General features: G+C 41.0%; 1 protein-coding gene across 1 annotated transcript in view; it reads left to right on the top strand.

The window, feature by feature from the left end:
• Tbx15 (T-box transcription factor 15) overlaps positions 1-13,177 on the top strand; it is a 106,673-nt gene extending 93,496 nt beyond the window's left edge. Inside the window, exon 8 of the mRNA XM_036191173.1 lies at positions 12,295-13,177. Coding sequence (XP_036047066.1) covers positions 12,295-13,079 — 785 coding nt within the window. The 3' untranslated portion in view covers positions 13,080-13,177. The remainder of the gene's footprint in view (positions 1-12,294) is intronic.
• Positions 13,178-13,453: the final 276 nt, after the last annotated feature.

The raw sequence follows: 13,453 nt of genomic DNA on the forward strand, positions 1-13,453 counted from the left end.
GGCTGTTTGAATCTAGTTCTTAGCATTACTTCTTCCTAGTGTTAACCTTCTTTCAGTTTCTCAGCCTTCTTGCTACAGTGTTTCTTTCTGCATGCTACTGAAGAACCAGGTATTTAAAATCCTAGTACGCTCTCAGTGTATGGCAAATAGTTGCCATGACTTGATGATCACTGTCCTTGGCATCCTTCTATCTTACTCCATTTGTACAGGTGTCTGACATGAAAGTGAATGGTAACTTGTTTCTTTGAGGATTAAGTAATAATCCTCAAACATGATAATAACTCTTGACAGGGATCTGTTAGAGCAAACAAACCAGCATTTCCTTCTCATTCTTCCATGGTTCTACCACATCCTAATAGTCCATTCAGATTCTGAATCCACCCACAGATTAAAGAATTGACTTGGTCAAGAACAGCATGGCCTAATTGTCTCTAGAAACAACCTCACAGACACCTGAAAATGTGCACACATAGGTATGTTTGAGTCTAATCAATCTGACAGCCAGGATCGACCATCACACGTGAAGAAGGTGACCAAGACAATAGACAGAAAACTAAGAATCCAGCTCTGTTATAGCCAAATATAATGTGATCCTGTCATTCTCTGATGGATATTTTAAATGAAATTTGTGCCTTGTTTTCCCCATATATGCGGTAGAGGTATCTCTATGATAAAACTGAACTTTCATGAGTGGTGATCCAAGTGACTTGACAGCTGTTGTGCTGAAAGGAAAGATTCTGGCTGCACCACAGTTAGTATTTTATCTCCCTTTGTGGAAACACGGAGACGTAGTATTTCAGAAGCCTCAAGGGCTAGCAAACGTCATGGCAGATTTCAACACCAGTGGATGTGTCAATGTTGGTCAATAATGAAAGCATTAGAATTATGGAGGGGTCCTGAAGGTGACTGGATTTTCATTCATTTGATTGGTAGCAGTTAGAAGCTGGCTAGTGGAAGAGATTATATACTTGACAAATCTTATTAGTTAAATATTGAGGGGTTGGGGAGAAGGCTCATCAGTTAAGAACATGTACTGCTCTTGCAGAGGACCTAAACTTGGTTCCCAGCACCATGTTATATGACTCACAACTGTCTATAACTCCAGCTTCATGAGATCTGACTCTGATTCCAAGAGCACTTGCATTCATATTGAGCACATACCCTACCCTTACATATACATATAATTAAAGATAAAATATTGAGAAAATAGCTTAATGGACATTAATTTTTGAATTGTGAAGTCTTTGCAATGATTCAAAGATGACTAATTTACACAGATCCTTTTGAAGGCAGAAATAATGTGGATCCTCCGGCACACAATTATTAAAAATACTGCATGCATCTACTTTTAGGTTATGTGTATAGGTATATGTAAAATAAAACATGGATTTTATGTTTTAAGGTTAGGGCTTTATTCCTAGAATGTCTCAGAGGTATATATAAATATTCTGAAAATCTGAAAATTCTTCAAATTTAGAATTCTTCTGGTCCCAAGAATTTCAGATCAAAGATACTCAACTGTAATTGATAACACATTGTACTTTTACTTCTTAAAGCAGTGGTTCTCAACCTTCCTAATGCTGCAACCCTTTAATACAGTTCCTCATGTTGTGATGAGCCCCAACCATAAAATTCTTTTCATTGTTACTTCATAACTGTAATTTTGCTAGTTACTAATATCTGATATGCAGGATATCTGATCCACAACTCCTATGAACCGGTTATTTGGCCCCAAAAGGAGTTGTGATCCACAGGTTGGGAATCACTGCCCTAAACTCACTTAAGCTTAATGTGTTTGAAACTGATGTAAGACCCTCTCTTGAGAGAAGGATCCCACATGGACTTGCCATCAAGAGTGTTTCTCTCGGCCCCATCCTCATAACCTACAGCTAATGTTCTTGAATCTGTTCACATCTCTAATTTCCCATGCCACCACCTGACTTTGATGTAGCAGCATGTCTTACCTGACTGATTATGATGTTTTCCATAGCATCTATATTCTGCTACAAGACATTCTACATATCATGTTTGTAGTGGATAGCCATCCCAGCATTGGCCTGGAAGTTCCAACCCCCATTGAGGCTTCGGTAATGGTCACACCCACAAGGTGGGGCAGAGGAGGAAGCGGAAGACCCAAGATAGAGAGGAGGGGGGCTCTCTTTTGGTTTGGGGATGCTGGACACAGGGAGGAGTGGGAATGCCTCACTCACAGTGGTTTTCGCTGGGCTAGGGGCTAAGCTAGGGAACTGAGACTGGACTAGCTGTTCCCTTTTTCAGGAATGGAACCGTGTAGGTGTCCCCTGGTTAAATGGAACTTTGCAAGCAGGTTTAGGTACCCTCTAGCCGGGCAGGAGGCTGAGGGAGGGAGCTGCCCTGGCCTTTGGAATTTGCCCCACGTTGGGCTCCAGATATTGGTGAAATTATTAAGGCCACTCCATGTAGTTAAAAGGGAGGTTTATTTTGTGGGGTAACTTACAAATGAAGAGATAGGTTGTAGGGTCTGGCAAAGGTATGGTGCAGTCTGGCGGTGTTCTCTGGAGAACTCTGCTCAGTCTACCTCCTGTGTCCAGCGTCCCCGATCCAAGAGAGCGTGCCCCTCCTCTCTATCTTGGGTCTTCTGCTTCCTCCTCCGCCCCACCTTGTGGGCATGACCATTACCAAAGCCTCAATGGAGGTTGGAACTTCCAGGCCAATGTTGGGATGGCTACCCACTACACATGTTTCTGGTCAGTGTTTCAAAATAGACATCTACTCATACCAACTCTATACCCTTTCTTGCTTAAAATTCTTCAGCAAGCCACAATTTATTTTTGTCTGCTTAATATAGATCTAGTGACCTCTAAAATAGAGATAGAGAATGAGGATTAGAAAAATTGGTACTTTAGGATAAACGATTTACAAAAGCACCTAGGCTTTACAAAGTACTCAGGTCTGTTCCCCACATCCTTTAGCCTATCCCACCTCCCTTCTTCCCCGAGTCATTGTTTCTGCTTTCATTTTTCAGACATGCTGAACTTTTTCCTGTCACATGCTGCTTCCCTGCCTCGAAGGCTCATTTTCACTCATGTGCTTTCTTAGTACTCTCCCTGTTTGAAATCTCAGCTCAAGTAGCATTTCCTTGGGGAATTCTCTCTGCTGTTCATTCACGGTAGGCTAAAGCCTTCTAGGGCAACCCCCTACCTGTTTCATTCTTCTTTTAACATCTTTTGCTGATGTTTTTTTCAGCACTTTCCCCTTATGATTAAATTCCTGGGTCCAGGCATAATATCTAATTTGCATTTGAAACTTGCATAGGGATAGAATGAGTACACAAACTCTCTTAGGTGCTATGTTAGGGAATATTGTTAATGTGCTTGCTAAGGATTCATCATCTTTATGTTCAAATTCAAAGGGAAAGGAGATTAGTGGAAAACAGAAATAATAATAAGCAATTAGTTGGTGGAGGAAGGATGGTGAAAAACTGGTAAGTAAGGAGTCCAGTTGTCCCATAGCACTGTAGGGAGACTGCAGATGATGTTCATGTACTTTACATTACTAAACACTAAACAGAAAGATAATTAAATTTCAAAAATTTGGTTCTTATTTAAAAATTATGTATTTTAACCATATTTTCCCCTCCCCCAACGCCTCCCTCGATCTTAATCTATGTTTTGCTACATGGCTGTGGCATTACCCGTGCCCTGTTACATTTTGCTCCCCTGGGCAGTGCTCAGTGTCTCCCCTCACTCTGTCTTCCTTCTCCCTGTGTCTTAGCTTGGATTTCCCACCTGGCTCTATTCTGCCTTGCCATAGGCCAGAGCAGCTTCTTTATTAACCAATGGTAGCAACGCATATTCACAGCGTACAGAAAGACCATCCCACAGCCCTTCCCCTTTTCTGTCTACTCAAAAAGGAAACTTCCTTTTAACATAGTAAAATTATATATAACAAAACAGTTATCAAGCAAGAATTACAGTTACGATATTTAGTCTATTTGTATTTGGCAAAATTAAAGAAATATTCTATCATCTATCCTATTTTTTGAGTCTAAAGTTTTGTACCTAATTTACTTTTGTCATAACTAAGGAAAACTATAATTATAATTATTTAGTCTTCAACTCCATGAAAGACCCCAGAAGGATATAATATTACCTGAATAAACAGGAAGTGCATTGTAAGCAACTTCCAAAATTCTAGAAATGACAGAGATATCTGTTGCCTGGACAGTCACCCAAAGTTCCTCTGTAACATTGGGACATCTGTCTTCAGCTCATAGTTTCTGGCATACTTTTGGGTGAAGCAGGAAATTGAAGGACCATTACACCTATCTTGGCAAAGTTTGTCAGTCACTTTTCTCTGTGACCTGCAGAATATCTGGCAGTTTCTTTTGTGAAGCAGGAACCTAGATGACCACCTTGTCCATTTTTTGGGCAGAGTTTGGTGGTCATTTTCTCTTGGGTCCTGCATGTTTAGTTTATACAACATACTGTCAAGCAGTCCAAGTAAGAGCAGTTTCTTGCCCAAATGGCTGGGCTTGCCACATTGAAGGCAACTCCATAAGGAGTTTCTTTGATGCCCATCATCTTTGAAGTAAATTGGTGCTGCCAGGAGCAGATGTATCTCATTGTCATGAAAAGCCCTATGTTAACAAAATATTTAAATGCCATATTTTATAGGTCTTTGAAGACCATCTATCTAAAATGTATCTCTATATGAACCTGAAAATATACTTAACATATCTACAAATTTGATTGTTATAGATGACTTACTACTAACCTATTATCCTAAATAGTCTATAAAAATAGTTTTAAAAAATTAGAACATTACCTTATACTTTAAATGAACTGCATAGGTACAATACCCTAAACAAAATAGAAACATATACACAATATGTTGTAAAAAAAATAACCTTAACTTTGTATCAATATACAAAAATCCTTTAAACAAGAATAGAAACACATATATACAATGTAACAAAATTAACTATAAATTTGTATCACTATACCAAAATCTACACCAATGTAAAATATATGAGGTTCATAGTTGTCTTTTTATCCCATATTCTTATATTCCCTGAAATTATAACAAACATCCATAACCCACCAAATAACCAAAGACCACTCACACCCCCAACACTTAGGAATGTGAGAGTAGTTTTCTCCATACTGCTTCCTGCTGTCTGTGGGTTAAGGCATCTCCAGGGGTCCCTAAGAAAAAATTTGAGATATTGACCAAGTCCTAGGAAGGCCAGCAGTAACCTTTGTTGATAGATATCATCTGCCAAGGTTCAGGAGGTCACCCTTAATCAAATCTGATCCGAATTAACCTGGAATGAATCCATAGCCTCTTGTTTCCTGTGTAAACAAAAGCAAAACCTCTTTTTAAAAGCAATGCATCTTTTAAGTTCCATTTTACAGATATATTTTGTGACTATTGATGTAAAGTTAAGACATTCTTAGAATGTCTAGGCTGGTGCATGTCATCAGTCCCTCTTTCAAGCCCATGTCTCTCAGCAGCTATTGTTTGTCAGCATTTAAAAAATCCAAAATCAGCAGAATACTATACAGGATCCAGACGCCCTGTGCATTTCCCATCTCTATGTCACTTACTCTTTTTTTTTTTTTTTTTTTTTTTAGCATTACTTTACTTCTCTCTTCCAAGACTTGACTTTATTTTTAAACTATTTACTTCTTTCTACAACTGTCCATACCCTTTTTTATTTCTTTCTTAAGCCTACACACATTGTAAAACATAATGGCACCTGTTTAGAGTTTTTCCTGTCTGAGCCTCTTTTTACTGTATATCATTTACACATTTTTTGCCTGCATGAGCAAAAGCTAAATCTGCCATGCAGCATGCTGAGAAGTCTGGAGATGCCTTTGTGTACTGCAGCAGGAACCCACCATGCTGTAGGTCTAGCCCACACACCTAAAACCCATCATGCTGTACCTGAAGCCAGCATGCTGTGGTGTCTCTGTACCACAGCCCTCGTGAGAGACACAACTAGGAAGCTGTTTTTGAGTCCCCATTATGTGTTCTAGAACTTTCTCAGGTTTTATGTGGAAATATTTTTGCTGAATGTTTGGGCACTATATGTAGCCAGACACTTTTCTCTGTCCCACCTGGTCCCAGAGTCCCATAGCCACTTTTTAAAATAATCACTCAGAGGCTTAATATTAATTACTAACTGTTTGGTCTATGGCTCAGGCTTCTTGCTAGCTAGCTCTTTCATCTTAAATTAACCCATTTATATTAATGTATGTTTTGCCACATGTCTGTGGTATTACCCGTGCCCTGTTACATCTTGCTCCCCCAGGCAGTGCTCAGTGTCTCCCCTCCTCCTTCCTTCTCTCTCTCTCTCTGCTTAGATTTTCCACCTGACTCTATTCTACCTTGCCATAGGCCGTAGCAGCTTCTTTATTAACCAATGGTAGCAACACATATTGACAGCGTACAGAAAGACCATCCCACAGCAACTGCTGGTCAAGGGCTTCATCCACAGCTTCCAACTGACAAAAGGATTTCTATGTTCTTCTTCTCTAGATTTATCCTAATATTCCCAGACCTTCAGATTCATAATAAAAAAAAAAAACTCATAGAATGAAAAATACATGTCAATTAGAATTTTTACATAAATAGAAAAAACATAGCAAACTAAAAAGCAATTCATTGGCTTGTAAAACAGGAAGGATTCAAGAAGCTTCTCTAGGCAAAGCCTAAGTTAAGGGCTTAAGCAAGGTCACTCTGGCCAGAATGAGCCCTATTTCTTTACACTCTGCTTTCCTCCATGGTGTGATTCTCAGTTGTCCCCAGTGATAGCTTAGAAAATATTCTAGGCCATAGATATTTCTGCTTTATCTCCAAGGGGAAAGGGCATGTGCCTCTGATCAAGGGCTTTTAGCAAAATCTCACCAAATCTCATTGATTCTAATTAGGTCCCCTCAGAATCAATTACTGTAGTGGTAGGAGAAATATGACACTTTGCTTTCCAGGCCAGGTACATATGCCTTTCCTGGAGATAAAGTGTGAGAGTGGAAGAAAGCTGGGTTCCTGGAAAGGAGGAAAGCAAGCAAGCAAGCAAGCAAGCAAGCAAGCATTGTTCCCCCAAGAGAAGCAGATTAAATGACAATAACAACAGATGCATGTGGCAACCAGAAAGGCTGAAAATGAGCATGGAAAACAAGTGAGGGAGGCTAAGAAATGGGGGTGGTATGTCTAGGCAATGGAGGAAAATAGGACCAGGTACAGAGCAGAGTGATTGGATGAGGCTATTGAACGAGAATAAACTTGGAGCTGAGCAGGGCTTTACATTTTATGGAAAAGGATGAAGGAGTTTTCCATCTTTCTGCGATAGAATCCAGACAATTCCCGTTAGGACCATGATGCTCTCACATTTGCATCATGAGAAAAGTTCTCATTTCAACTGAGGATAATTTCTCAGTGGCCATGCTCATTAAACTTTATGGCCTATGGGCTTCTTCACTGGGATCAGTTCATGGGCTGTGGATGTTTTACCTCGTACATGTCTGAAAACATTGGGAATCAGCACTCTTCAGGGACAGATGCCATCATGTTATAAGGAGAGAATAGTCTAGCCGGTAGAACAAGTAATTACATAGAAATTTATTCTTTATTCATCCAGATGGGGTTTTATCTTATTGCTTGTGTGCATGTGTGTGTGTGTGTGTGTGTGTGTGTGTGTGTGTGTGTGTGTGTGTGTGTGTAGCACAACAAAATAAACTCAAAAGGAAGCTGCATGTGAAAACCTCCATGTTACAATCTGGAAGTGATCAATTTAAAGATGCAAAAGTCAGCAGGTTTGGTATTCAGGATTTTCACGGACACATTTAACTTGTCTTCATGGTACACAAGTGTATTCTAGGTTTTTGTCCTCATATGGGCTCACCACTAAATATGCATTCTTGGTTGTTTTGGCTCTTAGCCTTGAATATTGGCACAAGTTAATGTTGGATATGCATTTTAATGTGTGCCTCCTCACTTTAGTCCCTGAGTAAAATAGGAATATAGGGAGCTGGAATGGTGGAGATTAATTCTGGATTACCTAAGAATATGAAGTTATTAATGGCATTATGTTTTAATCCTCTCTCAGAAGTGGGCTAGGATCTCTGAGGACAATGAGGAAGGCACCAGTGTACTTACTTGTATCCAATCAGTTCTGCTTTGCTTGATCTGAGAAGAAATAGAGCCATGGAACAGCTCATTTCCTTCATGGGTTAATGTAGTAGGGAGGAAGGACAGACCATTCAAAGAGGAACTAGAGTACCTTTGGGAACATAGCTCAGGTGGGCCCAGAGCTGTCAATTAGCTATGTCTTCCATCATCCACACCATAAAGGTTCTTTTAGCCTGAAATAATATGGCACATACATCTTGTGACATCATGCTCATTAGTATGTATAGAGGCCAAGATGCCCTGCTCTCCCTGGACAGAAGCCAACACTTGTGAGCCATCTCCATTGGAGTGAACATTCTTCAAGGTTTTTTTCCCCATTCTTTACTCATTCTCCCATGAAAGAACACATTTAATGTCTACATGCCAAAATATAGTCATTTTGTAATTTCTCAAAACATTCCCAGAAAGGTAGTTATGAGAAATCCCACTTATATAACTATGGAGCCCACAGTTCAGAGAGGCTAATTAACCAAGGCCCATTGTAAGATAGCAGAAATTGGAATCAGGGTCATTCGTGTCTACAGTCCACATTTGTCTATTAAGCAAATTTATATCAAGATGCTCAGAGAACCTGTGACCCTGCAGGGACACAGGAGATGGGAGTGAATAAGGGGACACCACAGTGGACAGAAAGGCAAGCTTTATTCTGAGAGGCAGCCCTGATCAGCCCAGCCTGGCTTCCCACATTGCCCTGGCTTTTTTTTTTTTTTTTTTGTGATGAGAGGTCTCTGCTTAGTCAAGTGTTGAAATGCAAAGGGAGGGTGGGCTGCCTCCTTAAGCTTATTTAGCACTTGGCTGGCACTCCCAATCTTGTTTAACATTTGACAAGCCGTTAGATCATAAGAGAATAAAGACTTCTCAGTATCTCAGTTTGCTTTTCTACAAAATGAATACCACAGCCCCCTCTCTCTATGTGAACTTTGAGAACTAGTTATTATCTGTATTGAGTACTTTAAGTGCATAACAATGTTTCCTCAAAATGGATGGAAGCAATGGGACCCTCTTTTGGACAGGCTTACTCTCTCCTTCAAACACTAGCTCATATGGAGGCTCCCACCCCCCACCCCCCGCCCCCCACAGCTCAGCAGGCCACCAAGTCTCATTTCCAGTGAATGTCATTTAAAAGCTGAAGCAAGCTGACTACAAACTTTTTAACATGTGCCTCTCATCTGCTCAGCAGAAACCCCTGTAAGTTGTTAATAGTTTCCTTCTTCTTCTTCTTCTTCTCTCTCTTTCTCTCTCTCTCTCTCTCTCTTTTTTTTTTTTTTTGTAGTGAAACCAATTGAGGCCTTAAATCAGTACCATTCGTTCCATCTTGGGCCATCTGAGAAAACCATTTAGAGTTGTAGAACGTCATCTGCTTCACCATGCACTTCCGGCAGCAGGGCTGAGGCCAGCGCCTGATGGAGCTCACCTACAACAGGATAGGACAGTGTGCAGAACAGGTGGTCTCCTCGGGGGCCACATAAACACCAGACTAGGGGGAGCAGGACTAGTTTTCAAAGACAGGAGACTATATTCACATCTTGTAAAACACCAATCTCTTTACAGCTAGAGTCAAGTTTCTCCATTGTTCTGCGACATTTACTGCAGGAAAGTTCATGGCAATTAGGGTGGGAAAGCAGAAAATGCATGTAGGATGCCTCAAAGAGATAAAAAAAAAAATCAATCTCTGAGCTTTATGTAGGTTATAGAGGCCAAGGAGGCCATCCAGCTACTCAGCAGCAGGAAGCATGAGGTGGTCTACTTCTGCTTCTGGAATCTTCCCTTTCCAAGACCCCCTCATTATATTAAAATGATTCCTTGGGAAGCACTTGGGGTTGACTATTCACACTTTCTTTAATCCTCAGACACAGCTCCAGCATGGAAAGGAGGGAAAGTGAGGTTCACTGGTTCACACCCTTTGTTCCACAGCTGTGGAGAACTCAGAGGTAGACCTCACAGTGTGTGACCGTAAACTGAAGAGAAGCTCCTCCCACTGTGGCCAGCTGCTTGTAGTCTTGGACAGTGTCAGCTTTATCATAGACTGTTGAACAAAAATCATTTTAGTTCTTTTATAGGAACTTGTTATGAAAAGAGATTTTTTTTTTCTGGTATGGCTCTAAAATTAGCAGCTGATTGGGTTGTCTTTAAATTCCAATTGGTTCTGAAAGTTCACTGAGGGAAATTCCTTTGGCCATGGAAGAGACGATATTAATTGAGCTAAAATTTAGCTCTGAACAAGATACTAAGAAAGCCAAATCTTTGCTTCTGCTACCAATACTCCCACTTTGCTTGTGGATCTAGGCTAAGGCTTTTTTCCCACTCTAGCCACACCTTCCCTTCAGAGAGTACTAGAGATATTTTCCCAATACATCTGGAATGCTTCTGGTTTTCTTCATTGATTAAAATAAAACAAAACTCATTGTTGTTATTTTTCACCTGAAAAATCCTTCCCTCCTAATGATGCTTAGTTTCTTGGAGCCTCAATTAGAGTTATTGGTAACCTAAGACATGCTTCCCCTTGAAGGACTATGCTTCTCAACAATTAGGAGAAGCACCATACTGGTACATGGAAGGGGATTCATCAAGAAGGATTCTAGAGAGGACAAAGCAGCTGACTAGCCTGGAATTCAGTGAAGGTTCAGCTACCCCAAACACTTATTGCCTTTGAAGTCCCCTGAAAGAGGTAGAGAGTGGATGCTTCCTGCCCAAGAAAGATGGGTCTCGAAAAGGTCACTGTTGACTCTCTTATTTAGAGAATATCTTTGAAAAAGGTTGACTTGGACCGGTTCTTAGACCTTTGGAGCCTCAACCATTCATACAGCCTACCATCTACATGACTGATGATCAACACCTTGCAAGACAGATTCAGGGTCATTTGGAAATAAGATTTTGGAGGTATTCAATAGCAAAGTGCAGTCTCTGAACCTGAAATGTACATCCTCAAGCTTTGTTCCATAGACACAGATTCAGGAACCAGAGGGAGCCAGCAACTTGTTTTCATAGGCCCTCCAGCTGACTCATCCAAGTTTCAGACTCATTGGTTTTCGTACTGTGAAGTAGGAACTCATGTTGCATCACAAGCTTTCAACCCTGGCTGCACATTAGAAGAGCTTTGAAATCATGCTGACATGGAATTGTCATGCCTGGAAACTCTCCATTAGTTGGTTTGAGGTGGAATCCTGGCATAGCAGCATTTAAAATTGGCCGGACCTTTCAGCTTCAGAACCACTGTTTTTACTAGATTCCTCTTCTCTGGTGAAGAAACTGAAAGCTATGGATATAATGGGGGCAAGTAGGGTTAGTGTGCAGAGCTGAGAGCAGAATCCATCAGCTAACTTTTGCGTTAGTTTATGGCTAGTTTGGCTTCATATACAACTTTTCTTCCAGTCTCTCAGGCTTGGCAAGCTCCAGTAAAATATCAGTAGATCCCCAGGACTATGATTTTGTTTCAAGTTAGTCCTGATTCACTTTAGCCTATATCTTATAATTATGTGCATCAAGTGTCTTTGATACGATGTGCCAGACCTCCAATTTAATGTCCCAGGTTCCACCACCCAGGTCCTTTTTCTGTGCCTTCTCAAGCTTAAGTCCTGACTTGGCACTCTGCTCCATCCCCATGAGATTAGTGACCTGCTTTGGTATTCTACTAAAGATTGCAAGATAGGAAACAGTCACTGGATAAAATATACACCTTGCACATTTGCCCTGAGCATGGTGAGGGCTGAACTAGTAGTTTCTATTGCTGATCACTGAAAGTCTTATTAGGAAATAACTTCGATGGCGAGAATATATAAAAAAAAAAAAATGAACACCAGAGGTTTGCTCTAAATTTTTAAAGTACAGCTAAAACTATTACAGAAAGAAATGTGACTTTGATGGTGAGAATATAAAAAAAAAAAAAAGAACACCAGAGGTTTGTTCTAAAATTTTAAAGTGTGACTAAAACTATTACAGAAAGAAATGCAAAGACTAGTGATTAGTGTCATCCTTTGTCCTCTCCTTTGTAATGTGTGCTCAAACATGTGACGTCATCTTCTGATGTTAAAAAAATAAAAAGCAATTGCTCTGTAAAAAATATAGGACTTTTAGCCTAGATAGACTAATCTTACTCAATGGAATTTGTGTTTTATTTTTCAGGGGGCAGTACAGGTACTTCCCCAACAACCTCCAGTACTGGGACACCATCCCCGTCGGCTTCTTCTCATCTCTTATCTCCGTCCTGTTCTCCTCCAACTTTTCATTTGGCCCCCAATACTTTCAACGTGGGCTGTCGAGAAAGCCAGTTGTGTAATCTAAACCTCTCTGATTATCCACCATGTGCCCGCAGCAACATGGCTGCCTTACAGAGCTATCCAGGGCTGAGTGACAGTGGCTACAACAGGCTCCAGAGTGGCACAGCTTCAGCCACTCAGCCCTCTGAAACCTTCATGCCTCAAAGGACTCCATCTCTGATCTCAGGAATACCAACGCCTCCCTCATTGCCTAGCAACAGCAAGATGGAAGCCTATGGTGGCCAGTTGGGGTCCTTCCCCACTTCCCAGTTTCAGTATGTCATGCAGGCAGGCAATGCGGCCTCCAGCTCCTCATCACCGCACATGTTTGGTGGCAGCCACATGCAGCAGAGCTCCTACAATGCCTTTTCCCTTCACAATCCCTACAATCTGTATGGATACAATTTCCCCACCTCCCCCAGGCTAGCTGCAAGCCCAGAAAAACTGAGTGCATCTCAAAGCACTTTACTCTGCTCTTCTCCTTCCAATGGGGCCTTTGGAGAGAGGCAGTACCTGCCCACAGGGATGGAGCACAGCATGCACATGATCAGCCCTTCAGCTAATAATCAGCAGGCTACCAACACCTGTGATGGCCGGCAGTATGGGGCAGTTCCAGGCTCCTCCTCCCAGATGTCAGTACACATGGTTTAAAGAGCAGTCTAAACACCATGGAGGTCATGGCAGTCAAGACTCCAGAATCTCTGTGGGTGGATCTTCCTCTTTGGGAACCTCGTGCCTTGGGAAAATAGGAATTGTGCATTTGTTTTGTTTTTGTTTTTGTTTTTGTTTTTGATAAGGAAAACAGAGAACAGCAATAGATACCACTGAAAGATCCTTCGAGTGCATCATCCATAACTCAGTGGTCATTCTTCTGCCTTCCAAACTGTTAGTTCTATAAAAGCATTGTGTATGACAGAGTGGCCTTGAAGAGACTGAATAATAATTTTATAATAATGTTGAAGGAGATGCTAGTATGTAGCAGCCAAGAAAAGTTACACGTACAGGCACACACACACACACACACA

The sequence above is a fragment of the Onychomys torridus genome, chromosome 6, assembly GCF_903995425.1.
Source record: "Onychomys torridus chromosome 6, mOncTor1.1, whole genome shotgun sequence".
Taxonomy (NCBI): Eukaryota; Metazoa; Chordata; class Mammalia; order Rodentia; family Cricetidae; genus Onychomys; species Onychomys torridus.